The following is a 24,578-nucleotide window of genomic DNA, read 5'->3' as shown; positions in this document are numbered from 1 at the left end:
GCCTCAGAGATGGAAGCGGTTCATTTCATAACCATCTTCAAAGCCGCCACATCTGAGGAATGCGTGCATGCGTTTTCTTTACGTCTCATACAAAATTCATCAACGCGGCCTCACACTGCGCCTGTGATTGTTTCTTAATTGAGCTGAATTGTATGTATTAGGTGACGGCGCTCACGTTTGAAGATAATGAGACAAAGTGGAGGTCCAAATATGGAAACGTTTTCTGCACCAGTTTTAAATGGGGGGGGGGGTTACTCCAATAAAGCCCAGTGTGATGTTAGCATCACTTAGCTGTCTTTATAAAAGAACACACTGTGGTCACTTTGCCGGCATCGCGAAGATGCTAAAGGCTAACGCTCTCTCGGTGGTCAAACAGTCTGTAACACGACGCCGCGATGCACGCTCACACCGCTGAGGTGCGAGCCGCCGCCTTTTGCATGACGTGTGACTGTGAAACGGGCCAGAACAGGACCTCCTTTGTCTCTTTGAGTCCGAGTCCTCCACAGCGCTCACGCCGAGGCAGCAGATTGCATTACACATACATCTCTGAGCTTTTTATTTTTTTTTTAAAGAGAGAAAACCACTAATAAGGAGCAGCTTGGAAGCAGTAGTTTACTGTACACCCAGACACAGTCTGTCCATTCAGACCTGATGTTTTCAAGACGTTAAATATTGCGTGTTTTTTTTAATTAGATATTCATACGGGCTGCACATATGGAGCTCCCAGACTTTTTACTGGTATTGATGGTTTCCATGTGGCCCCCCACGTTGATGTTTTGGTCTGTTTGGGTCCGGTTGTTTGAAATTGTGCACCCACGCCTGCAAACAAAGCTAATATGAAGTCACTTTGCAGAATTAAAGAGTAAACATCTCACTATGAATGACCGTTTTAGGCCTTTCGCCTGTGTGCGCTCGTACCAAAAGTCCACCGTCTGAGGAAAGTTCTGGCCTCCATGTCAGGGAAAAGCAGTGTAGGCAGAAGCATTGGCCCGGCCCGAGTGTAAATTCAGATGAGACTAATGCAGTTCCATCTGATTCTCATGCTCCTGCGATAAGGCCGGAAGAATCATTGCGGCCGAGCCAAAATCCAGAAACTCCCGCCAGCCATTGTACCTCCATGTATTCTGTTTATTGCACGTGGACGAGCACGTCCCTGCCCTGGAATCAGTCTGCAGCATATGGAAGTATACGTTTGAGGCAAAGCAAGAGACCAAAGGCTGGTTAGAGAAGCTTGAAAGAGAAAACCAGTTGGTGGCAGGAAGTGGGACAGTAACATTGCAGATCTCTAACTCTCACGTTTTACTTTGTTCTTGTGCAGGAGCGGAAGCTCGGAGGCCGACCCGTTAGGGGCAGCATGGTTCAGACCACGCGCCTCCAGTGTTCTCTGTGTCTCAGCCATTTCTATTGATCCGAATGTCTACGAAAGAGCAGCGGCTAACGGAGGAGATTAGCATAGAAGCCTCACGAGATGCTCTGAGAGACCCCCCCTTCCCATTTTGTCCTGTCCGTTTATTATTGTGTACTTCTTAACTGTGTCACTCTGCCGCATTCTCTTTTGTCTTCTACTTTTTCCGGGGTTTTCACCCACATGACTGATCTCTAAATATGTGTAGTCCTCCCTTCCAGCCTTAGCTGAACTAAGCAGATTACATCTTAGTTATTAGCGTATTAGTTATTTAGTTACTTCCTTATTACACAGTTAGAGTAAGTCATACAAAAATAGACACACTTGTTTTTTCATTATTTTGTCATTTATAAAGTTTCAACGCATTAGTTAAAATGACCATTGACCCAGGAATTAAAGCTCTTATAGCAGCTACCAGAAGCTAAACCTACGGATAATCAACTAAAGGAACCACGACTGCTTCTTGTCATTCAGCTAAGCTAACCTGAATGTAGCTTCACCGCTAATAAAAGTAGCAATTTGTAAGTCATCCGACTATAAACACAAGCTAGATTATAAAGGCAGGAATGTCTAAAATCATGTTGACTGGACAACTTAAGTTAAAGTTGGAGCCAGTTAGCATAGCCTAAGGTAAAACACTAGCCAGGAAACAAGTCATCTCTGCTGATTTGACTCCTTTTTTCCATCTCATTATTATATGATTATTTTCATTTGGATCCCAGCTCGCTGACCCCATGTGGTAACATCGCCCCTTCTTTCTCTCGTTCCAGCGCTCCCACCTGAGTGCTCCCTGGCACCGCACACGCAATGTGGGCGATGCTGATGTGAAAAGGCACCATTACTTAACGGTGACTCACATTGCACCTTTACCCCCCCCCCCACCCCCCCATCCCGCCACAACCGCAGCGCTCTTCCTCACTTCACAGCGTTCCGCTTCGTCCCCCGTGGTTCCCTCCTCTATCCTTGCATCCTTCCCCCTGTTTGAAAAAAGAAAAAAGTTCATGGGGGGGTACACATGAGACAAGAACACTTTTGGCTCCCTCTTTAAGGCCGAACGGAGCCGCCGGCAAGGTTGTTGCCAATGAAGCGCTTGTTTAAATTCGAAGACATGAATTCCTGTTCTCAGGATCCTCGTCGGGGGCGCGCTAACGTCCGCGCACATGCTCCAAGGCCCCTGACCTGACCGGGGATTTGTAGTTCTTTATGTAGGTCAGTGAGCGGCAGCCAATAACTCCAATTACCATCAGCCTCTGAAAGATCTGACCCCCGCTCAGCGTTCGTGGAGCCCAACGAGGGATCTCCTCTGAAATAAAAAAAAAAGATCGACCACAGAAGTAACGCGTGTTCAGGGGCGTCTCCTCGGTTCTGAGCGTGTTAGATGACAGAGGGTGGGGGGGTTTGAAGAGCTAAAATGATTCCTGCCGGTGGAAAAAACTGCCTCCTTGAACTACAGCACATTGATGGGAATGGGGAGGAAATAAAATAATAAATAAGAGCAAGTTATCAGCAGTGAGAGTGCACTCAGTGATTCATGGAGTCTTTTAAGAGAACTTGAAACCAAGGCTATTTCAGTCCCAGCCGCCCCCCTCCCCCCGCCCCCCCCCCCCCCCCCCCTCCCCTCTTTATATGCAGAACGATGGATTTAGCGGGACTAAGCAGTTTGATATTTCTACTGGTTTTCTGTGTGTATTTTTGTCCCTCCCCCCACTCGGTGATCTTCCTCATCATATGGAGACCAAGGTCACGGCTGATTGAAATATAATAGAAGTGCAGACATCTGGCCTAATACAGTGGGAAGCTAAATCTATTTTAATAGCCCCGCTGCACTGGATTCTCTCTGATGCACTCTTGCGCTTCACTGACAGTAAATCACAATGTTCTCTTATTACCCTGACTGGAATGAGGGCATAGAGAAAGAACAATGAGGGATCCACATCATTTGTTTTCACCCCTCCCCTCCCCTGCCCCACCCCCCCGCTGCGTTTGCGTCTCATAAAGTAAGGGGGCTTAAAGAGAGTGACATCATGAAAATAAAAATAAAGGGGATTACGGGCCGGCGATTGTGCCGTACATGATTACCGGGGCTTCTGAGCTCCCTTGGGGTGGGGGGGTGGGGGGGTGGTTCAGTTGACTATGAGACGACATGTTTTACGTATATATACGATGGTTTCTAATAAAAAAAAGACCTTCTTAGATCTGTCAGATGGAAGACAAAGAAATTGTTTTGGTATTGAAATGACAGCAAAAGGCAGATTTACAGTGTGATTTTTTAAGAGAATTTACCGGCGTAATTTACCTTGGAAGAGGTTTAGCTTACTGCTCCCTCATCGACTGGAGCTGGGCGACAGTCCAAACCACCCCGAGTCCACCATCACCCCCCTCTGCCAGGTCCGTCCTGTAGATCGTCAGCCGTGTTGCGGGTCAGGTGGCCTTCACGGACCCGGCAGACCACCACTACGACGGTCGCTCCCAGCTGCTTTCTGACTGTCGTGATGTTTGAAGGTGAACCTTCAAGATGCGCTCCAGATCCACGGCTGCAGCAGCAGCCTAGAACGTGAAGAACGTGATCTATATGCACGGCCAGCTGGTGTTTGTCACCACAGCGAGCCGCTCTGTCATCTCTTTATTCTCGTCATCCAGCAGCATATGGCTGAATGACTTTTAATAGGACACCCATTCAAAGTTATAGAGCCCGTTTATGCAAAAGAGATGTATGTTTCCGTGGAATTCAACTCCTGCGTTCGACTGTCGAGTTCTGCTGTTGAAGATGCGAACAACAGAAAAACAGCTTTGCTGCCTCCTCTGGTTTAAACTCTGGCTCTAAACGCTCTCGTGTCGTTGAGCAGCGCGCCGTTAGCATCGGCGTACGTGATGACGTACCGGGGTTCTTCCGAGCATGATTAAACGGGCTCCGCCAGCAGCACCACACAACGTCGAGCTTATACGCTAATCCCCGCCAGATTAGCGGTTACATCGTGCTTTGGAGAGAGCGTTGCCGAGGTCACGCTGATGGCTCAGGTTCACCTAGAAGGGCATTTGTTTTCACACGCGCGTTGCATTCATTCTGTGCATTTAGCTGTGGCTCAGTGGTTGCTTTTAAAGAAAGGACTTGGCTTTTCACCTTTTTTTAAAAAAAATAATAAAAAGTGAAGCTCGAACAGAACATACATGTTTTGTAAACCAGGGCCTCATATGTAAAGAAAAAGCAACACTGTCCCCTGTGGGTTGTGTCCCATCAAAGAACCTTTATCTCTGCCGATAGCCAATACGCCTCGGAGCAATATCTCACATCTGCAATGTTAAAGCAGTCTGGCAGTTTGATGTCAAACAACTGATGCACAAGAGAACCCCCTCTGCTATCACGTCTTAGCATCAGAGGGAAAATAAGAAAGAAGTGATGTGCAGATTCTCCAGGATTACACAGTCCTTGTCCATTAAGATGACAGATTTGCTTAAATTTCACCTCTGAGTGGGGGGTGTGGGGGGGTGAAGGTTAGCCCGAGCAGGCCGAATCAACATTTGGCCTTTTCTTTCTGACCTCCTCTCTCTTTTATCCGCTCTCCTCCGTGCGCTGAAAGACAGTGTATTTATGAATTATTTATCCCTGTTTGAAAATATTAAACTTGTGATGTCCTTGTCCTGCGTCTTATCTCCAAGGGCATCATAAGAAGCTGTTAAAAGAAAGGGGGGAGAAAAAGGCACAAAGAGATGGGAGGCATGGTTGTAAAGTAGTTCCTGACAGCATTTAAATCTCAGGACATAACTCACCATGTTAAACTGCTCGTTCTGTTCTGCGCGAGCTTTATTTTTCTCCTAACAGGCGATAGAAACCGAGCCACCGATACACAGCGGCTCGCTTCAATGTAGTATTTTACTAACTTACACGCTTGATTTTTATATTGGAAATTTGTCTCTAACAGTAAAATGCCAACTTAAAAAGGGTTCCATCATTCATTGATGTGCATCGTTTGCAGTGATATAAAATAAGTTGCTGCCGTGACGCGGAACAGATCTCTGAAACTGTCAAGAGAGGTTGTCTCGTAATTTCGGATCCCGGATGGCGATGCGGAGCCAATATCACAAGAAGCAGCTGAAAAATAAAGCTGTGCCTGTTTTTCTTTCATAAAATGAACGTATCCCCATCATCCCTGCTGACGTTTAAAGACAAGAGCAACGCTAATATACTGCTAGCACATGTGGACTTTGGTTATTACACTTAACCAGCTGGTGTTCCAGAATACAACGAAAGGATGAACAGGTAACTGCTTCTCAGACAGCGTGCCGCAGATTAGGCTGTAGCGTACCACTTATGGCCCATGCACCTCAGATTTCTTGACAGACAGACAGAATATTTTAGAACCTAGTTTTTCCCACCCCCACGGTGACACCAGTGTCACAAATACTCTAAATGCCCTAAACTCGAACCCACGGTCATTTTATTTCATCTTAACCAACATATCCTGGGAGAAAGCGACTTCTCTAAAGTGAAAGTGTCTCTAAAACTAAAGGAAGGAAGCTCATTTCCAACAGCTCTTTCTCTAGCAAAGAATGTTCAGCACAGAGCTTTAATAACATGTTGTCTATTACATGGAACCTCATTTCTGGGTGAAATTAGTATTAAACAAGTTATAAAAAAATAAATAAAACTACAAATTTGTTGTTTTGTCTGACCAATAAAACCAAAGATGGAGTTGTTGGTTCTGTTGACAAAAATTCTCTAAAATTGGCTGCATACAAGCCGACTGTTATAAGAAGCGAAAATAGCACAGCCCTCGATAATAAACGTGGTATTTATGCTGATTCTCTCCCTGATGGCAGCGCACATTAGCTGACTTTTATCCCATCTTCAAGAAGCACTTCTGTTCACGGGGACATTGTAGATGTTCCCTGTCATTTCTTTCCCCATTTTTTTTTTCCCCCTCTCCATTTGTTTGCTAAAAGTATTTGTTTGCGAGATGAATCGCAGCGCTGGCAGGCGGGATGACAGCCTACACAACGATGATATTGAATTGATTTCTGAAATGTTGCAGAACAGAGTGGCTGATGTGTACCACGAGACATGAATAATAAAAATTCTATTAAAAAGCTCTTGAATGGCTGACAGTGGAATATTATTTGCGATGATTAATTTTCTTCAGTCATTATAAAGGGGAGTTGGCATCAGATTGCCTCTGACAAAATTGCTTTTCATTCCCTGGTGACTACCATCAGTGTGCTTTTGGAGAGCACAAAAACATATTTCTCACTGCAATATTATGTCAAGTTGGGCCATAGAGAAGACAACCTCGGGCATTGTCCATGTATCATCTTGTTAGCGCGCACGTCCACCTGGTTCGGTCTCTTTTGGGCCCACTGGATACATTTCTCCACCTTCTTCTGGCTTTAAAATCCACGACTGCCGCTATATTTCCTCTGAAGGAACCTCTGAATGGCGGCATTTTCCCTCCTAATGAATTTGATTAACGCGTTTTAAAGGCAGTATGTCGCTTTGAAGCTGTCAGGCTTTCTGAAGCAAATTGCTCTGTACAGCAGCTGTTGTTGTCAAACTCTAATTAATTTGCCGCGTGCGTGCACGCGTGCGTGCGTGTGTTTGGGTTGAATTAATTCTTTACACTTTTGCAGGCACAACAATTTGCATTTTCTAATTATTTTTATTTGCAGCGAAGGGAAAACAGCCTAAATTGGCCGCGGTATAGCAAAAAGCTGAACGGCTGCGAATCAACAGGTGCATTTAAAAGGCAATTACGTTGTTTATTTTTTTTAATTACCCACGATTAACCTTTGTTGCTTTTTTCATATAAATGGAGCACTGGTGGGAAAGAATGCTTCAGGAGGGGTGAAGATCAAGGCAGCAGGTCCGTTAGAAGAGGAAAAATGCCGCTAAATTTAGCGATATGGGTGTTTTGTTTCAACTCCTGAGAGACTCAAACCCTAATTTATTTCTTCTGTGACTAATTGAAACATGTAAGCGCGCGATGAGATGCGGAAATCAGATTCTTCCCTCCTCACGTATCAAACACACGCATGATGCTAATGCAAATGTCAAAAATGCCTCTCCTTCTCTTCCTTCCCAGAGCTACTCCAGTCAGGGCCGCGGCAGCAGTGGTGGAGGAGGAGGTGGTGGCGGCGGCGGAGGAGGAGGGGGAGCGGGTGACGAAGACTACGAGATCCCGCCTATCACGCCCCCCAACCACGCCGACCCTTCCCTGCTGCACCTCATGGAGCACGAGGCCGGTTACCCCTTCCACTCCCTGCCCCACAACGGCCTGCTCAACACCTACTCCTACCCGGAGCTGCCCGCCCTCAGGATGTCCAACATGCTGGGTCAGGACACCCACCTCCTCACAGGGCCGGTGCACTCAGTGAGTACCCTCCCTGTCTCAGCCTGTTGGATCTTTAGCTTCAACGTTGATAATTTGCCTTCATTTGAGGGACGTGAAGCCCAGTTGAACGCTGGTGAAAACAATGGAAGCGAATTTACGTCAGGTCGCCTCAAACTGGGAAACCTTTGTCATCGGTGATGATTCGGAAGGTGGAGAAGTTGGAGGGAAGGGCTGACTTTGAACAGATAATCGCGATGAAGGATTGGGGGGATTTCCCCTGTCAGCTCCTCTTTTTTTCCCCAAAAAAGCATGTTGAGCATCGCGCCCCCCTCCCCAAAGCAAAGGCACTTTTTCTTGTGTTAAACATGCTTCAGACCGAACATGTAAACACCCCCGGCGAACACATTCAGATGCTTTAATCATCGTATCGAACCAGATGAATTATAGATGGTCCCAGCGCTGAATAATTCAACGTTATATACTTTCATCTGACATAAATATAACTTTTCTCTCTGCAGCTCATGAATATTTACGTTTTAATGTGAGCATCCGTGGCATTTATCCTCCGTTAATCAGGACTTATGTGATTTTCAGAATCAAACTGCATAAGTTGCAGGCTCCGTACTTTATTCCACTTCTCTTTTTTCCTCCTGTGGGTGGAAGCTAAGGCCTCCAGTTAAGCAGTCTCCAGGATTAGGTCAGAATCCACTGGCTGCTGTGCTGAGTGATCTCTGGGAGAGTCTGCAGCGTTTACAGTCGGACCCCTTTTTCAGTCCCACTGCCTGGAAACTGCTACCGTTAACCTGGTTTCAGTGTAAAATAACAGAAAGGGCCATATTTTTTTTCGACTGCGTTTATTAGAGGAAAGCAGCCAATAGAATTTCAGAATGGCACAAGGCGGCACCGCCTGCCTCTCACACTGCTTTTGTTTCACCTTTGCAATTATTTATTCTCCAGCAGCCCTTCGGGGTAATGTTCCATTTTCTTATTTCACACCCCCTTTTCTCATAAATGAACCATCATCGCAATAAATCACCGCAGAAACAGAGACTTGCACACACTGTGAAAGGTCCAGAGATTTATGTAACACATTCATGTTTCCCACTTCCACATTTTAGTACTACTCTAGCAGAGCCGGGCTAATAATAGCTGCTATTAATATTTCTTGTTGCCTAGCAACCCTTGCAAGTAATAGCTTACTCTGGAAAAATAGATGACCGATAAGGAAGGAGAGGGGGTGGGGGTTGGAAAGTGTGTGTGTGTGGGTGTGTGTATGTGTATATGGGGGGATTCAATTCATTTATTATCTCCTGGGACAAGGGGAGCTTATTTCTGAGACTGCAGAAGAGGAAAGTAGGATGCGTATAAAGAAATATTTTAACGCAATTGGAGATGAAGTTATTTTCATTACGGCTCCATTAGGGATGTTTCATTCGATGCTTCGCCAACAAAGTCAATTAACCTTAATTTCATGCTGATAAAGGCATAATGAGGGGGATTGAATTTGAGCCTGTGGAAAGGGTGAGGAATAACCAGGGCGGACTGGAGGAGGCTGGGGTTTGAAACCTTTACCCCTGGTCTGCTGGAGATGGCTGGGAAGCATTAATCGCTCCGCCGTCTCCTCACACCGTCAGCGAAGACGCAAATAAAGGGTCAAGAGCGTTACCTTGAAGATACACTCCTCTTCAATAGGAGCCATCCTTCAGTGCACGTACACAACCTCCTACAAGTACAAGCGCAGCTGGAGCAACAGATATGCTTCATCTCAGGGGACGTTGTTGCTGGGTTTTTTTGTACAACATTTAGCCCAAGGCTAAAGCTCTGTAAACTTCTCCCTGCTTTGGGATTTTTGTTTTCAGCCCACATCGATCGCACCGCAAACACAGTTAAATCGCTACAGAATCGAGACCAGCAGATTGATCATCGCTGGGCTAAATAAACCCGTAATTTTTCATCAGTCTGCGATGGGGAGGAAAGCATGGAGGCAGATTGGGGCGAAAAATGAACGTCAAGATATTCCTGATAATCCATACGCAGCAAAAAAATACCATTTTTGGTAGTGAAATATGTGCCTGAACTTTGTCTAGTTAGTCAGCTGTTAATTTGTGTTTATTTAAAAAGAAACCACCCTGGAGCAAAACTGTTGTTCTTATAAAGATTCCAGTTATAGCGGGATTATTGTTGCAGCCAGAAGAGATGGTCCTCAATGCTCTTCAGCTTGACCTGCTCTGTGGGTTGGTCCCTTAATGTGAATGATGTGAATGATGAGGGACTCTTTCCGCCAGGCTGGTTGTCAGGGAGGAGGTGACATCCAGGAGGGTCTCATGCTGGCCAACCCGCTCCCGTCATTTAGGGCCTGCCTGGCCCTTTGGTGACTTCATATCTATTCAATAAGAGGGAGAGAGAAAAAATAAGGGTCAGGGGACTCACAAGCAGACGGTAATGATGGGTCAGGAAGGAGTTTGAGGAGTCCCAACATGGAGCCTTGAGGGGCTTCAGTGCTGTTAAATATTGAAGTAGATTGGCAGCCCCCCCAAACTCATTATCAAAGAGAAGAGGCTGTTTAAAGGCCTCTGGTGTCAGTTTAAGTTCATGCCAAACCATGTTCTTGTAGCGGACACCGCAGGGACCACAGATGGAAACTAGCCTTTGGGCAACATTTGGTGTATTTACGGATACATGTTTTAATCTGCATTGGCTGCCTAAAACATCACAAATCCGACTGACTCGAGAATTCTCAGGCACTGGGAACCTTTTTTAAAGAAAACCTTTGCTGAACATCTACAGAATGGTGCTTTGATGTCATCTTCAGATGGGAATATAGATTATAATGGGATTAAAAGTAAACATCTTTAAACCAAACCAAGGTAGACCAAACTATCAGACACAAGGGACTAAAGGGATGATTTTTCTTGACAACCTCCTTCTCGATGGGCGTATACGTCCCAATTATTCCTTATAATAAATACTGACTGTGGAGTAGAGTTTAGATAATTCATCTCACTGTCGTCTCTTTACACTAATATAGAGTAAAAGGCTATTTACTATATATGTGTGTGTGTGTGTGTGTGTGTGTGTGTGTGTGTGTGTGTGTGTGTGTGTGTGTGTGTGTGTATGTCTTTATTTCCTGGATCAGCCTTTTGTCCAAGTGAATGATTGTTAAAAGGTTATATGAGCTCGACTTCCTTTGAATTCATTTATTTAGTGAATGTAAAATTGTTTTGCATCACTTGGCATTTAGGGCAGAGACAGCGGAGGAAAGGTCGTAACCATTTTAATGCAGCCGCATAAAAATAAAAAAAAGCTGTATTGACAGCTGCGGTTATTGACAGCAGGCGTTAAATAAAGGCCCGATCAAACATTATAACAACAGACGGAGCTTTTCCAAACGTAATGGAGCTCGGTGGAGTTTGGCTCCGGCAGTGAAAGACACTCAAGGGCTGCCTTAAAATAACCTTTAACTTTAAAAATACCCCTCAAACGTTCAAATTCTCGTGCTACTGCTCGATTGCTTCTGAAACAGCACCCCCCCCCCCGTGCAGGTTTCAGACATATCTGCTGTGACCTGCCTGCTCCGCTGCCTCTTACTGGGATAGATGTGGCATCTCAGTGACGTTCCCAGATAAATCACTTTTTTTTTTTTGGAATAGTAAAAAAAACCTGAAAAGCGGCTTTTCATTTCAAATCAAGGCGACTGCCCTTCAGCGCCACGCTCGGCGACCGGGGTGAGCACTGCGTCTTGTAGTTGTCGTGGGAGACGACAGCGGGATAATTGGGAGGGCACGCCCATTTTCATTTAAAACCATGCAAACAGGCTTCGGAAGAGATTGTGCTTCTTTTTTGGGGGGGAAAGCGACGCTTTGTTTTCCGCAGGTTATCGCGCCGGAGCTCCGAGAGGAGTAATGAAGACCGAAGTATTAAGGGATTGAGCGGTAAAAACAAATGCTCGCTCATTGCAGTTCATGAATATTCATGTGGCTAATTCAAACAACCTCGGGCGACGGTTACGACTAATGAATATTTGAAGCAGCTCGGTTACACATTTGCGCTCGGCGCCGCGACTGACTTTGTGGGATCATCGTGCATCAGGGTAAACAGTTGGGGATGGCGACAAAACAGATTCCAATGGTGATCAAAATGTAGCCGGTAGGCACTCTCTCTTGGTGTCACCTTAGCCATGGGCCATTGGCGCTCCAGAGGACAGCGGCGCTGATGAGTTGGCGAATTAGCATAGCAGGTTTTATCACCTATCTGGGAATTTCAAATTCAATTTTGAGCCGAAATTACTGGACAAGATTCCAACCCAAAACTTTCCTCAAACAAAGTAGCTAGCAGCGTGGTATTGCGTTGTGATTTTTTTAAAGTAGTTTGGCACTTTTATTCCTCTGTGCATGTTTGGTTTGGGAAAATGGAGCAAAAAGAATAGAAGCTAGAAGAGTGAGATTCAGGCTCTTTTGATCTTATTTTCTGAGGAGGGTCGGCAACTTGAGCTCGTGTCAGAATCGGTGAGAAGTTGAAAAAAAACCCAAGATTATTAGATCTATGTAAGATCTTTTACACCCCAATAACTTTGAGACGTGGTGGAAAACGCACACATTAAATACATTTCAGGAAAAGAGGTGGAAAAGGGGCTGTTGCCTTAACTGATTCATGAAAATGGAAGGTCAAGGAAGACGTGGTAAGCCGTTGGACGTGCCCTCAGATGGTTGACGGGATGTTTACATTCATCACAGCGGTTTTGAGAGGGAACACACACTTACACACACTTACACGCTGCTGGTATAAAAATCCCCCACTGCCCGCTTTAAAAGGGAGCTTCGCCTTCTCTCCTCTGAGGGATCAGCGTGGTGGCTCGTCCTCCTCGCCGCCACCGCAACGCTAATTAGGCCCACGACAAAGCCAGCCTGTGGGGATAATGTCCCATTATTAGAGTCATTTGTTTCAATTAACTGCTCTGTGATTCTACAATAGCGCTGCGCAGCCCAGTGTAAAGAAGCCATTACTCTCACCCAAGGAACCGTTGAGGTCTGGGAGGAGAGGGCTACTGACAGGGTATTCGGGATTCCCGCTCCTGCCAACAGCTCCCACGCACTGACCAGTCTGCTGGTGGCTGCCCAGCACTTCTTCACATCTTTAATAAAGTGGATTCTGGTGTTTTTCTGGCAATTGCTGTTTCACTGGAACTTGTTACTATGAGCACAAAGAGCCGAAAACGAAACAATAGACTGCAAATCATCCTCGGGCAAATTACAATCTCACGTATGATAAACAACATGAAATAAAAGCTCTCAAAGCTACCGAATCTATTTAAACCCACCGAAAGATCATATGTAGCTGTCTGTCATCCCCCTATCCTCTAAAGAATACAATCATGTAGAGTACTGTTAGGTCCTCTCTGGGCTAGATAATGGAATCTGCCATGGTTACCAAGAGGTTGCTGCCCTGTGATGCCTTTGTTGCCAGGCTCTCGCTTATTTGCACACACACACACACACACACACACACACACACACACACACACACACACACACACACACACAGCGCAGATGTTTACAAAGAGACATCACCAGCTCACATTAAAGGGTTCAAACTGTCCCCTCAGGCTGTTGCCATGGAAATAACCCGGCTCCGGTTGCTCATTCATATTTGATTAATTGTATTTTTCCCTTCTATGCTATTTGCTCTACAAAGAGCTCATCATGGGAACATTTCATCCTGAAAACAAACAGTTGGAAAAGATGAATATGACCATTTCAAAATAAAAAAAGAACTCTTTCTGCCTGAGTTGTGGACATTTTGTGGATGTTCTTTGCTGCTAAAAGCATCAGAAATTGCATTAGTGAATGTTGAATGTTGACAAAGCCTCGCCCGTAGAGCGCCGCAATAATAGACGGTGGACTGATTGGCAGATTTACCTGGACTGGAGAAAAGCATTTTTGCCTTTTCTCAGCTCCTAAATAACACTGAGCACGGCTGAGCTCCAGCAACCCACTGGGGCCAATTAGGATGCCAGCAGAGCTAGGAAGTGCACAGCAGATGCTTTTGCCACTATTTATTAAAATCCAATCTGCGGGGCCCCTCCAACAGCTCGTTAAGCTACAGTTAATCTAATTAGCTCTCACTTGCCACTGTTTTCACCGCATTACCAAATACAAGGGCCTCGACTTTGCGGTTTAGGCTGATTAAGTAGGTCCGGTGCTGTTAAGGGTTGTTGCTGGGAGGGGCTCTGCGGCGCTGTCAGTCTTCCAGAGCCAGATAAATCACGCCGCCTTAGCGCCCGCTCCCGCATGTGTGAACAGACCAAAGAAACTCAGAAGAGCTTGTATGTTTTTGATGGCGTGGCCTCAGGACTGGATCCATACTGGGCTCTTTATCCGAGGCCCGTGCGATGCCGCGTCTCTCAGGTCCCAGAGTCCGTACTGCAGGTTCATTATGCTCCTGTTTTTAATCGACGAGCGTTGCACTCTGGGCGAGTTGCGCCCGCCCCTGCTCCCAGATCAGCGTGACAGGTTGACATGCGGTCTCGCTCATTGCTTACAGATGGGCAGCCTGTCATGGAGCCGTAATCGTTTCCAGATGAGAAGGGCGCAGTTTGTCATTTAAGACAGATTTTCCATCGGGCCTTTTGTGACGGACTAGGTGACGAGAACGCGGGAAGACAAGGCCAAGTCTGGGGCAACTGTAAAATCAAACTGCGTTAGAAGCTGTTTGGACATGCAAGACTTTTTCAGCTAATTACAATCAACGATAACCAAGTTTAAGCCCACCTTATCCAGGGCCCTAATTAGTATTTACAAGACTTCCCCATTGTTCTCAGCTTTTTTTTCTCTCTCTTCTGGATTTTCATTCAGGCAAGTAAAAGACATCATAATTCATTATACAAACGCGGTGTCCAGGAAATATTCACTCACAAACTGCCCCGCTTTAAAACCAGCAGGAGACGAAGCGCCGTGGGGCCGCGGGAGCCTTTGTTGTGATGTTTTCACAATACATGAGCGTGAAACCGCTTCTTCTACGAGGCTTCAAGTTGTGAAAATAGCAGAAAATTACATACAGTCTGTAAAAGCTGCATTAAGCTGCAGCGCACTGCTACACAGAGGTCAGCAAGTAAAGAAATTGCTCCTATTTTACTTTTATTTTCTCAAATTAATCAGGGTTGGAGAAAAGAGTGGAAGGTAATGCACCCCAGTCAGGGTCGGACGGCGTGGCGTTCGTGACGACGGGATACAGGACAGCTAGCTACCTGGCTAATACACTCCCAAACCTGACATTATTTCTCAGAACAGAAACTCTGGTGCTCGGTGATCCACCGGCAGGTTTCCTGTCCTGAAATCTGACTCTCTGTGTGACGCTGTGCTCATTCCTCACAGGAAGTTCATCAGTGGGCCCTGACTGGACACTTCCTGTTTGGTTTTGGTTCGGCTACACCCGTCCCCTCCACCTCACCTCTCCAACTCATCTGCCCCCACCCCCTTATTTTCTAACCTCACTCCATCTCGATGCAGTTATCAGGCTGTCAATTCTAATCTTGTCTTGCTGGTGCAGAGCTGTCCATTCAGAACAGAGGCAACCCCATCCTCCCCATCGCTCCTCAAATTACCCCCGAAGCCCCCCCCCCCCCCCCCCATCACCACCACCGCCTCTCCTCAGACAACAGAAACGCTGATGGCAAGAGTGCTATGGCCGATTCTGCAAGGTCATGGTGAACAGCTTTGTTTTGGGTTGAGGGTTCTAATTTGAGGGACTCAGCATCTTTACTGAAGCTGTCGGAGAGCAATTAAATCCTCAAATCCTCAACTTCTCCAGTCGTCCTGTTTGAACGGACGAATGCGGCTGAAGAAAGGTTCATCATCTGTTGGCGCGACGTAGCAGCAAACATGCAAGATTTGAGTCAAATGCTTGGCACCGCGACGTCGTCAGGATGCAGACGAATAGGGAGAGTAAATTGGCTTTTTCAAGCAGTCATATTCTCTGCACTTGAATGGGGGGGGGGGGGGGGCAGAACTGGAGCCTCACTTCAGACCAGCACTACCAGAGAATAGCTGTTCTCTTCACAGCCTTGCATTCACTCTATACGCAGCTGCTGAAGGACGCTTTAGTCAAAGTGTGAGATGTGTCCAGGGGACTCACCTCTACTCTGACAGGAAATGTTGGAATTAAAAAAAAAAGAAAGAAACATCTTGATTGTATCTGCATAGATTCATTTTTTTTATCTGTGTCGGCTGTGAGCCACCTTCACTCAGGTGTCACCTGTATTCTCGACGCTCTTCCGGTGATGCTCGATGTGTCGAACTCTGAGAAGATCACACGTGCGCGTGACGTGCGGGAGAACAAATAAAGAAATAAAAGAGCTGGGCCCTTGTTCGCCCGGCTTGATTGCGTGTACCCGCAAGCTGTTAAGTGTCATCACTCTCCTCCGCGTGAATCTAGAGATTATTTAGCCTTCTTTTCTCTCTCTCTCCCCTATTTTGTCATTCCATTAGCTCTACCTTCAGTTTATTCTATTTTCACTTCAAAGGCTCGGGTGGAACAGATGTCATTTCAAATGCCTGTCTTCTGCCTCATTGCCTAAAAGTGAGGGATGATTATTTTTTAATGAAACCAGGAGCTTACACACACACACACACACACACACACACACACACACACACACACACACACAAGCACAAATTACCTGCAAGCTGTGTAATAGAGAAGAAATTTGCGTTGCCCTGAATGAACATCCATTCATTTTCACACACCACAAAAGCCATTTTGAAGTTCTTCTTCTTCTGCCAAAATGTGCTCCCGGACCCTGAATTTTGATTAGTTCATTTCATTCTGGCTGGAACGCATCGAGCAGTGCACTTTTTTTTTCTGAAACAATGTGATTTTCGCGAGGAGTCATTTCCCGTTTTCCCAAACGGCGGTTAAAGGGGAAAGTGTCTGTTGCTTAATCCGATGATAAGTATGCATTAGATGGACGTGCACTTCTTCCAGCAGATCTCCTCGCGGCTCTCTCCCCCCTCTTCCCTGCTGGTTCCAAACAAGCTCAGCAAAGCTGCTGAAAATGTCTAAAATACAACTTAATAAAACAGCAACTTGAAGCCTTTAAGGGCCGTCCATAACCCCTCCTCACCCCTCTCTCTCTCCATAACCCCTCAACCATATAAATACCTTTCATTTGACATAATACCAATATATATCATTATCATTTAGTGTGTCATTATATCTTCTATTATACAGCTGCTAAATTGGATTGTTTTTTTCCTGCCTTTATAGCAACCAGGAAATCAGGTTAACTGATGTTCCGCTGATACTAATGGCAACATTAAGTCGTCACCCCATCCTCAGCGTGGTGCGCCACCTCCTCCCTCTGTTCCTCCTCTCTCTCTGCTCCATTTCCTCTCTCTCTCTCTCTCTCTCTTTCTCCCCCGCCTGATGTTTTTTCCACGCAGCAAAGGAGGCAATTTCCATACAGAATCACAACCAGGATCAGGTGACCTGGATTTGACTCCGCGTCAAAAACGCCGCGCACGGGAAAAATGCAAACGCGTTCAGATGTGCGCTGTTGTCGGTGGTGGTGGCCGATTTAAATGGGTTTTAATGCACCCCGCAGAAGAGGGGACTGGACTTCTGCTGATCTGAATGACGGAGGTTGAAGGAAGAGCAGGAAGTGAGCACACAGGTGATTCAGACCTGTGAAACTACGTCAAACAGCCACAAATGAGACCTAAATCAGCCCAGCTCCTCTCTGCCCAGGCGCCACCGTGTTGTTTCTCTATAGAGCTGCAGCTTCATCACCTCCTCCTCCCCAAACCTCACCCCAGGCCAACCCGCCTCACCATCTCCCTGCTCGTCTTCATTGGCTCGTGTCCGTAAATTGATCTGTTTTCTCTTCTCCCGGCGAGCCGCCGCCGCTCTTCACAGAACTCTGCCGCCTTTATCGAATGTTCTGTTTGGCTGTTTCATTAATGCTGAGCGCCATGTGCATTCCAGTTAATCTTTATGATTTGATAGAGAGAATGAAGCTCCTCTTCAGTCAGGGCGGAGAAATCCACCTCACCTCGAGTGGTTCCTAAACGCCAGTTCTGGTCTTCTCTCCATTCGTGCTTTCAGATAGGAAACGAGAAGCGGCCCTCGGCGGACATGATGAAGCCGAAGCCCAAACCGCAGAAGAAGAAGAAGAAGAAGGACCCCAACGAGCCTCAGAAGCCAGTGTCGGCCTACGCGCTCTTCTTCAGAGACACCCAAGCGGCGATCAAGGGTCAGAACCCCAATGCCACCTTTGGGGACGTCTCCAAAATCGTGGCCTCCATGTGGGACAGCCTAGGAGAAGAGCAGAAGCAGGTACGTCTGGAGGAGTGTAGGGAGATGTTTGTCAGAAATCATTCATTAAAGACAACTAAAACTTAATATTCGCTTGTTTTGAAAAGGGCAGATGTTGTCAGCTGAGATCCACTTCCTGTTTACTAATCACATTGACCTCATCACTTCCTCTTTTGCAGCTTTGATTTATTAAACTCACCAAACTCAGCCAATGATAGCTCTGATTAAAAGACCGTGTCCAAGCGCTACATATGAGACCAGATTGGTCAGGTTTGACCCTTTGAAGCCCCACCCAGCTGAGTGGGCGTACTGCCGTGTGAGAACGTTTCCTCGTGTTCCGCGCTGTGTAATTAGCAGAACATCTCTCCGAGACGCAGCTCACCGTAATGAGCTACTTATTCTCTTTCCAAAGATTATCCATCCCTTTGTCCTCTGGTCCCGTCTCAGACAAAAAAAAAGATTTGCTTTCTATATTTAATTCGAGCAGATGGAAGGGAGAGGAGGTGTGGGGGAAGTTTACGTGCGTTAGCAGCCTGTAAATCATTCACACAATTCCAAACGTCTGACATTCTGCAGGCACAAGTTGGCCAATGTATAAAAAAATAAATATGCTAGAGAGGGAAATTATTAAATATTTCCTGCTGTACATAATTGACCTATTTTGCCTGAGATTTAGCTGCTTTTAAAACCTGGAACTGGTTAGCAGGTGCTTTTTTATCATTATCACCACAAGGTTGCAGGCGAGAGGTAAAACTCAACTCTGGGAGGATGCCATCTGAAGAGAAAAGTAAAGTTTCCCACACTCTCCTTTTGCAGAGACTCAAAACAATGAAGCATGTTAGTTAAAAAAAAAAGATGTACTTTTTGTAATTTCCGATAGACGACGAGAGATTTTCACATCACCCTAATAAAATAGAAAGTCACGTCCAGGAAGAGGCGAAAGCCAGCATAGCTCGCAACCTAATGTACAAAACAATGATTCTGGAGCTCCGCTAATGTTGCTATGATGATAGGAGCATTATTGTGGAGCTAAGAGACAAACAGAGAGGAAAAGAGGGGGAGAGAAAGAGAGAGGGGAGGCAGGGGGGGGGAGTTACAGTTCATTTCTCTTGGATTGTCATGGAAATGATGTGTTGCTATAATAGAGGGAGACACATTGAGATGAGAGAGTTTTAGTGCTCTGATGAGGAAAAGGAGATGTTCTGTAGCACTGGCTCTGATGGGAAGGGAAACATTAGGAGTGTGTTTATACGTGCACACACAGGCACATTTAAGAGCATGTCAACCTTTCACATGAAGACTCTAGTTTTGATTTGTTTTTCTCTTCTTCTTCTACTTCTTCACAGGGGTACAAGAGGAAAACAGAGGCGGCCAAGAAAGAGTACCTGAAAGCTTTGGCCGCGTACCGAGCCAGCCTGGTTTCCAAGGTAACACTTAGGACACACGGGCCCCGGCTAAGGCCGATGATGGATTGGATGGAAAATCCCTGCTAATGGAATGGGCGGGGCTTACAGGCAGCGATGTGTGTTGGTGGGTGGGGTATATGATGCAAAAAAAAAAAAGAAAGAAAGAAGCTGGCCGTGTTCGGAACAATACCTGATTTCCATAGTGTGCAGATGTTGAAGGGGGGGGGGGGGGGGGGTGGGGGGGGGGGGGGGTGTGTGTGTGTGTGGGGGGGGGGGGTGTAGTTGTTATGGTGACATGGTTGGGGGAAGGGTCAGCCAATAGAAGCAAGAGCGCACGTGTCAATCGAACAGGGGAAGATGACAGAAAAATGATGTGGCGGGCTGAGCGCAGACTGACGCTTGTTCCAGACGCATCGGCGGGAGAACGCCATTCCGTTCCTTTCATCCTTCGCGTCACCGCCTCCACACCTTCCAAAACAAGGAAGTACATCCAAATCAGCGAAGGCAATCATAGGATTTCCTGCTCTTTCCACATCTGTCACCTGCGTGCTAATTCAGATTTATGGCCCCCCTTTGGCCCAGTGAGTGATGGCACACAGCGGCGTGGTCGCGCGGGGGATAAAGAAAAGCAAGGAGGGCCGCATTGTTTAGTGCCATCTCGTATTAACCATACACAAAGTAGCGTGGGGAAGATTCCTTTTGTCATTCCATTTGTTCTGCAGGCAAACAGCCTCATTTCTCTGGCTGCGCCACCTGCACACGTGTGTGTGTCCCTCTCCTTCTCCCATCTATCTGTCAAGGTGTCTATTGATCATTACCTTGGGCCCCCGCTCTATTCATACAAATGGGCTCCATTACCTTCTAATCAGCACCGATGGTCGGAGATGAGCAGCGTGACAGCTCATCATAGGGGTGGGGGGGGGGTGGGGGGGCAGAGGTGTGCTGCACCTGCTCAGAGCAAAACTGGCCAAGAACAGAAACTTTGGAGGATCTTTGGAGGGTCCGCGCTGTTTTGTTAATCGCTGTGCGTGACCCCGTTTGGCCCCGAGCGAACTGTGTGAGTGGTCTAAAGACAAAGAGACAAAGAGTTAGCAGAGAATACTGAAGTAGACTGATGGGGGGGGGGGGGGGGGCGCCACCATCCCCAGCCTAAAACTCAAGACTTTACTTTTTTATTGCACACCAAAATACATTTTAAAGTAGATTTTCTTAAGAAGCTTCTGGGTTTTTGTCCACAGACCTACAACGATGAACCAAAAAGTGCCCAGCAGACAAGTCAGCCCTCTCACCTGCTGCCCCCGAAGCAGCCCCTGTACAGCGTGCCCCCGCAGCCCTCCTCGCCCTACCTGGGCCCGCCGGGCTCCTTCCCCCTGTCGGACCTGCAGAGCTACGCCGGGCCCCCCCGCCACAGCCTGGCTCCGACTCTCAGCCAATCCCAGATGCTGCCTCCTAGCATGAGTGCCTCTCCGCCAGCTCCCTTCCAGATCAGCCCGCCTCTGCACCCCCACGCCCAGCTCTCGCTGCACCAGAGCCCCCTGCTCAACCAGTCGCTCCACATGCAGCAGTCCCAGCCAATCATCTCACACCAAATGGGGCTCCAGGCACCTCTGCATTCCCCACCGCTCAGCCAACAGGTAGCATTAAAACAAACAAATTGTTTTTCTTGATCAATATCAGCTGTTTTCTGGTTTCCAGCTCAACTATATGATTATCGGAGCAGCTGTTGACTGGTTTGATGATTGAATAAGGGAGTTTTGCATAGTTGGGAACAGTAATGCAGGTGTATAAACCAAATAAAACTTAAATCAAACAATCAAATCTTAATTACACAGACAAATATAGACAAACACGATATAGCAAACAGAGAATGCTAACAGCAGCGGTAAAGTGGTCAGTCCTGGTTAGCTTAGTGCAGCTGGCAGCACATTGACAAACCACAGGTCTCCTGTGTCACAGAAATGCTAATAAATAATATATAAAACCAGTCCCATCTGAGTTGGAGAAACAAGCGCTGACAGGAAATAAACGTGTCTTCATCTTCTAAAACCCGCTGCGAAACTTCACCCCCCCTCCCCGGCTGGATTGTGAACTACGAAAAAATCGATGGCTGACCTTCTGACCCCTCCCTCCTCTGACTGACAGGGATTCTCCCATATCCAGGCTGAGTACCAGAACAGTGTCGGGGGCTCCCAGTCTCCAGGGGGCCCGACCCCACTGCACGGCCAGAACCCTGACTGGGACGGCGAGTACTGCAACAGGGACTGTGGACCCAACCACTGCAGGTGAGCTCAAAGACCTCAACGGATAAACAAAACAAGTTGCATCTCCATCCTTGTGAGTCTCCTCTGGGAAAGTCGCGTGAAAGTTAGCGTGGAGAGACTCCGAGCGTATTAAAGATAAACTGAAAAAGGAAATTGAATTGAACGCTGCCATTACTGACCCCTGTAAAAGTGCGACATCCAATGAAGTCCCCCTTGACGCGCATGGTCCCTCGCACCTGATTTTTACTGCTGTTTTTAATCGTTTAATCGCTCGTCCAGCATTCCAAGCTGATTCATCTGAATGTCAGACAGCATCGGGTCGGGTCGAGGGACGTTTGGACACTCTTTGACTGCAGCCTGTAAAAGAACCCCCCCCCCCCCCCCCAACCCCCACGAACCACCAGGTCACGATCACCTGCGGTTTCGGAAGGTTTTCGAATTATTTTCCGCCTGTCAGCAAAGCGGACAGATTGAATTTGACGTTTAAGAACCAAGTGATCTGCAAATTCCGACTTTTGCATTTGTCTGTATCCTCATTGATTGACGGCGTTCCTTGTTTTCGCCTCGTCCGTCTCCTCCTCCTGTCGGCGGAGGACACGAGCTGGAGACGCAACAGTCCCGACATGCATCCAGACGTGCATCCAGACTTGTTTTAACGCTCTCTTCTCCTCCAGCAGTGCTATGGGAGCTCGGGACAAGCCTCTCTACCTCACTTGAAGTCCTAAGACCTCCAGATGTCAGTCTCCCGAGAGCTTACCAACATCACGTCATCGATGTTCCGTCTTGTCCACCAGTTTTCCTTTTTTTCTTTGATTCTTCGTGACGGATTTCTGAAAATCCCAAAGACTGCTACAGCAACATCACCTATTTGCCAAGCACTTAGACGGGCCTGAAGCCCGGGGCACTTGTCTCGTTTCTAGCTTTTTTTCCTCCAGTTTTTGGTGAACTTTCCATTTTTTGTTGCTTGTTTTTTTCCCCCAGCGAGGGCAGGGCGGCGAGCTTTAAGCTCATGCCAACATACTGGAAATGAAGACCAAAAAAAGACGTCTTCTCATTTCTATTGGATTCCCCCCCCCCTTTCTTCTTCTTCTTTTAAGACGCCTTCTTTCTTCTTGGCTCCATTACTGCGTGTTTGCCATGGACCGCCGCCATCGGGGGGGTAAAGACGCTCCAAGCTGAGCAGAGGGGCGGATGGATGATGTACCTGAGGGCCGAGCGAAAGGGCCCGCGTGAGTCAAGGCAAAGTGATATTTTAATAAAGATAATCACAGACGTTTGTGAATCACCCCTCCCCCACCGAGCAGGACTTCCTCCTTTCTGTTCTTTCTCATAGAGTGATTGTAAATATCACCAAAATGGATCCCTCTTCTGTGTGTATTTAGCTGCAGTTGCTCTCCTGATTTTGCTTTTTTTTAACACGCATTTTATTTTTGGGTCATGTGATTCTCAGATACACACGCACACACAGACACACACTCACACAAACACACACACACACACACTCGAAGTTTTGTTCAAACTGTGCTCACTGTTCTTGTTCTCCGAAACAAGGGAGAACGGACCAGAAAGCGTTCCGCGACCTCAGCGGGCAGAGCGGCGCTCTCTGGCCGCGACCTCAGGACGTTCCAGAACTGTAGAGGTCAAAGATTGATACCTCTCCTCTTAGGCCCTCCCCCTGGCTGGTAAAGACCGCCCACTCACCTGTAACCCCGCCCACCCCCACCCCCCAATCCTTACACCCTTTTACTTGTACAGGTGAATTAAAAAAAAAGATAAATGTGAAATGTTACTAAAGAAAAAAAATAACAGTGGGTTTTAAAGTTTTTGACTAGTTTTATTAGGTGTTTTAGAATTGTGTTGAACTCATCTTTATCATTATTTTGTGCAAAAAAAAGGAGAAAAAAAAGATTTTTTTTCGTTCACCGTAGCAGGATTTGCATTCTTTTGGACCAGCAGTCACAGAGGTAGATATTTTGATTTTGTGTGTAAACCTGCCAAATGTCCTTTGATTTGTAAAGCCAGTGATGAGAAAAGCCGTTTTTGTTTTGTTAAATATCAGATATTTTACAATATGGTCATTCTATTTAATTTGGTTGCTGGTTTTTACATCTATTTATGAATGATATTAAACAACCTTTTGGCAAAAAATCATCAGGGTGCATTATTATTGTTATTATTATTATTATTATTATTATTATTATATTATTATTATTATTATTATTATTATTATTATTATATTATTATTATAGATCAAACACCATGATTATTAGAATAACAAATATTTTTTTCAGAAATGGCTGCAGCGCTGTTGCATCAGCATTAAATTCATTTTGTGTCAAAAATGCTTCTTTTGTTTTCTTTTGTCTGTAATAAAATGTTTAAAGTGGAGAAACTGAGTTGTCTGCTTCACTCTGTCTCCCTCCGTCCGTCCTTCCGTCCATCTGTCTGTCTGTGGTTAATCAGGAGAATGATCCTGATGCTAAAGCTGTCACAGGACTCATTGGCTGGGGGGGGGGGGCTAGCCTGCTTTCACTTAACGAACTTTGACCTTTCCTGCTTCTTGGCCTTCTTCCTGGCAGACCTGATCGATACTGTATATGGTGAAGCACGCAGTACATTTGTGCCTGCTGGTGCTGGTGGGGGGGTACGGGGGTTGGGGGAGGGTGGTTGGCAGAGGTATGATGATGAAACAGCTGAGGAAAAAGAAAGTGTTTTTACTTATGAATTTCACAGTTGGATTAAAGGTAGAAATAGAAATGGAATCCATCAACTCTCTCTCCCTCTTTCTCGCTACTTCTCTCGCCCTCCCTCTCTCACACTCTCTCTACCTCTCTCACGGTCTCTCTCCCTCTCTACCTCCCTCTCTCTACCCTCT

The 24,578-nt window shown here is 46.4% G+C and overlaps 1 protein-coding gene across 3 annotated transcripts in view; it reads left to right on the top strand.

Moving 5' to 3' along the window:
- Positions 1-24,095, top strand: part of LOC130529898 (thymocyte selection-associated high mobility group box protein TOX-like) — a 55,758-nt gene extending 31,663 nt beyond the window's left edge. For 2 of the 3 annotated variants that reach the window (XM_057040579.1, XM_057040577.1), the window contains 6 exons: positions 7,480-7,767; positions 17,827-18,057; positions 19,383-19,463; positions 20,681-21,076; positions 21,585-21,724; positions 22,378-24,095. In XM_057040579.1, coding sequence (XP_056896559.1) covers positions 7,480-7,767; positions 17,827-18,057; positions 19,383-19,463; positions 20,681-21,076; positions 21,585-21,724; positions 22,378-22,420 — 1,179 coding nt within the window. In that variant the 3' untranslated portion in view covers positions 22,421-24,095. The remainder of the gene's footprint in view (positions 1-7,479; positions 7,768-17,826; positions 18,058-19,382; positions 19,464-20,680; positions 21,077-21,584; positions 21,725-22,377) is intronic. The other variant, XM_057040578.1, reaches the window with a different exon arrangement.
- The last annotated feature ends 483 nt before the right edge of the window (positions 24,096-24,578 follow it).

Source organism: Takifugu flavidus, chromosome 8 (genome assembly GCF_003711565.1).
Source record: "Takifugu flavidus isolate HTHZ2018 chromosome 8, ASM371156v2, whole genome shotgun sequence".
In the NCBI taxonomy this organism is placed as follows: domain Eukaryota; kingdom Metazoa; phylum Chordata; class Actinopteri; order Tetraodontiformes; family Tetraodontidae; genus Takifugu; species Takifugu flavidus.
The sequence above is the reverse complement of the archived record's forward strand: the minus strand, read 5'-3'. Positions and strand labels throughout refer to the sequence as shown.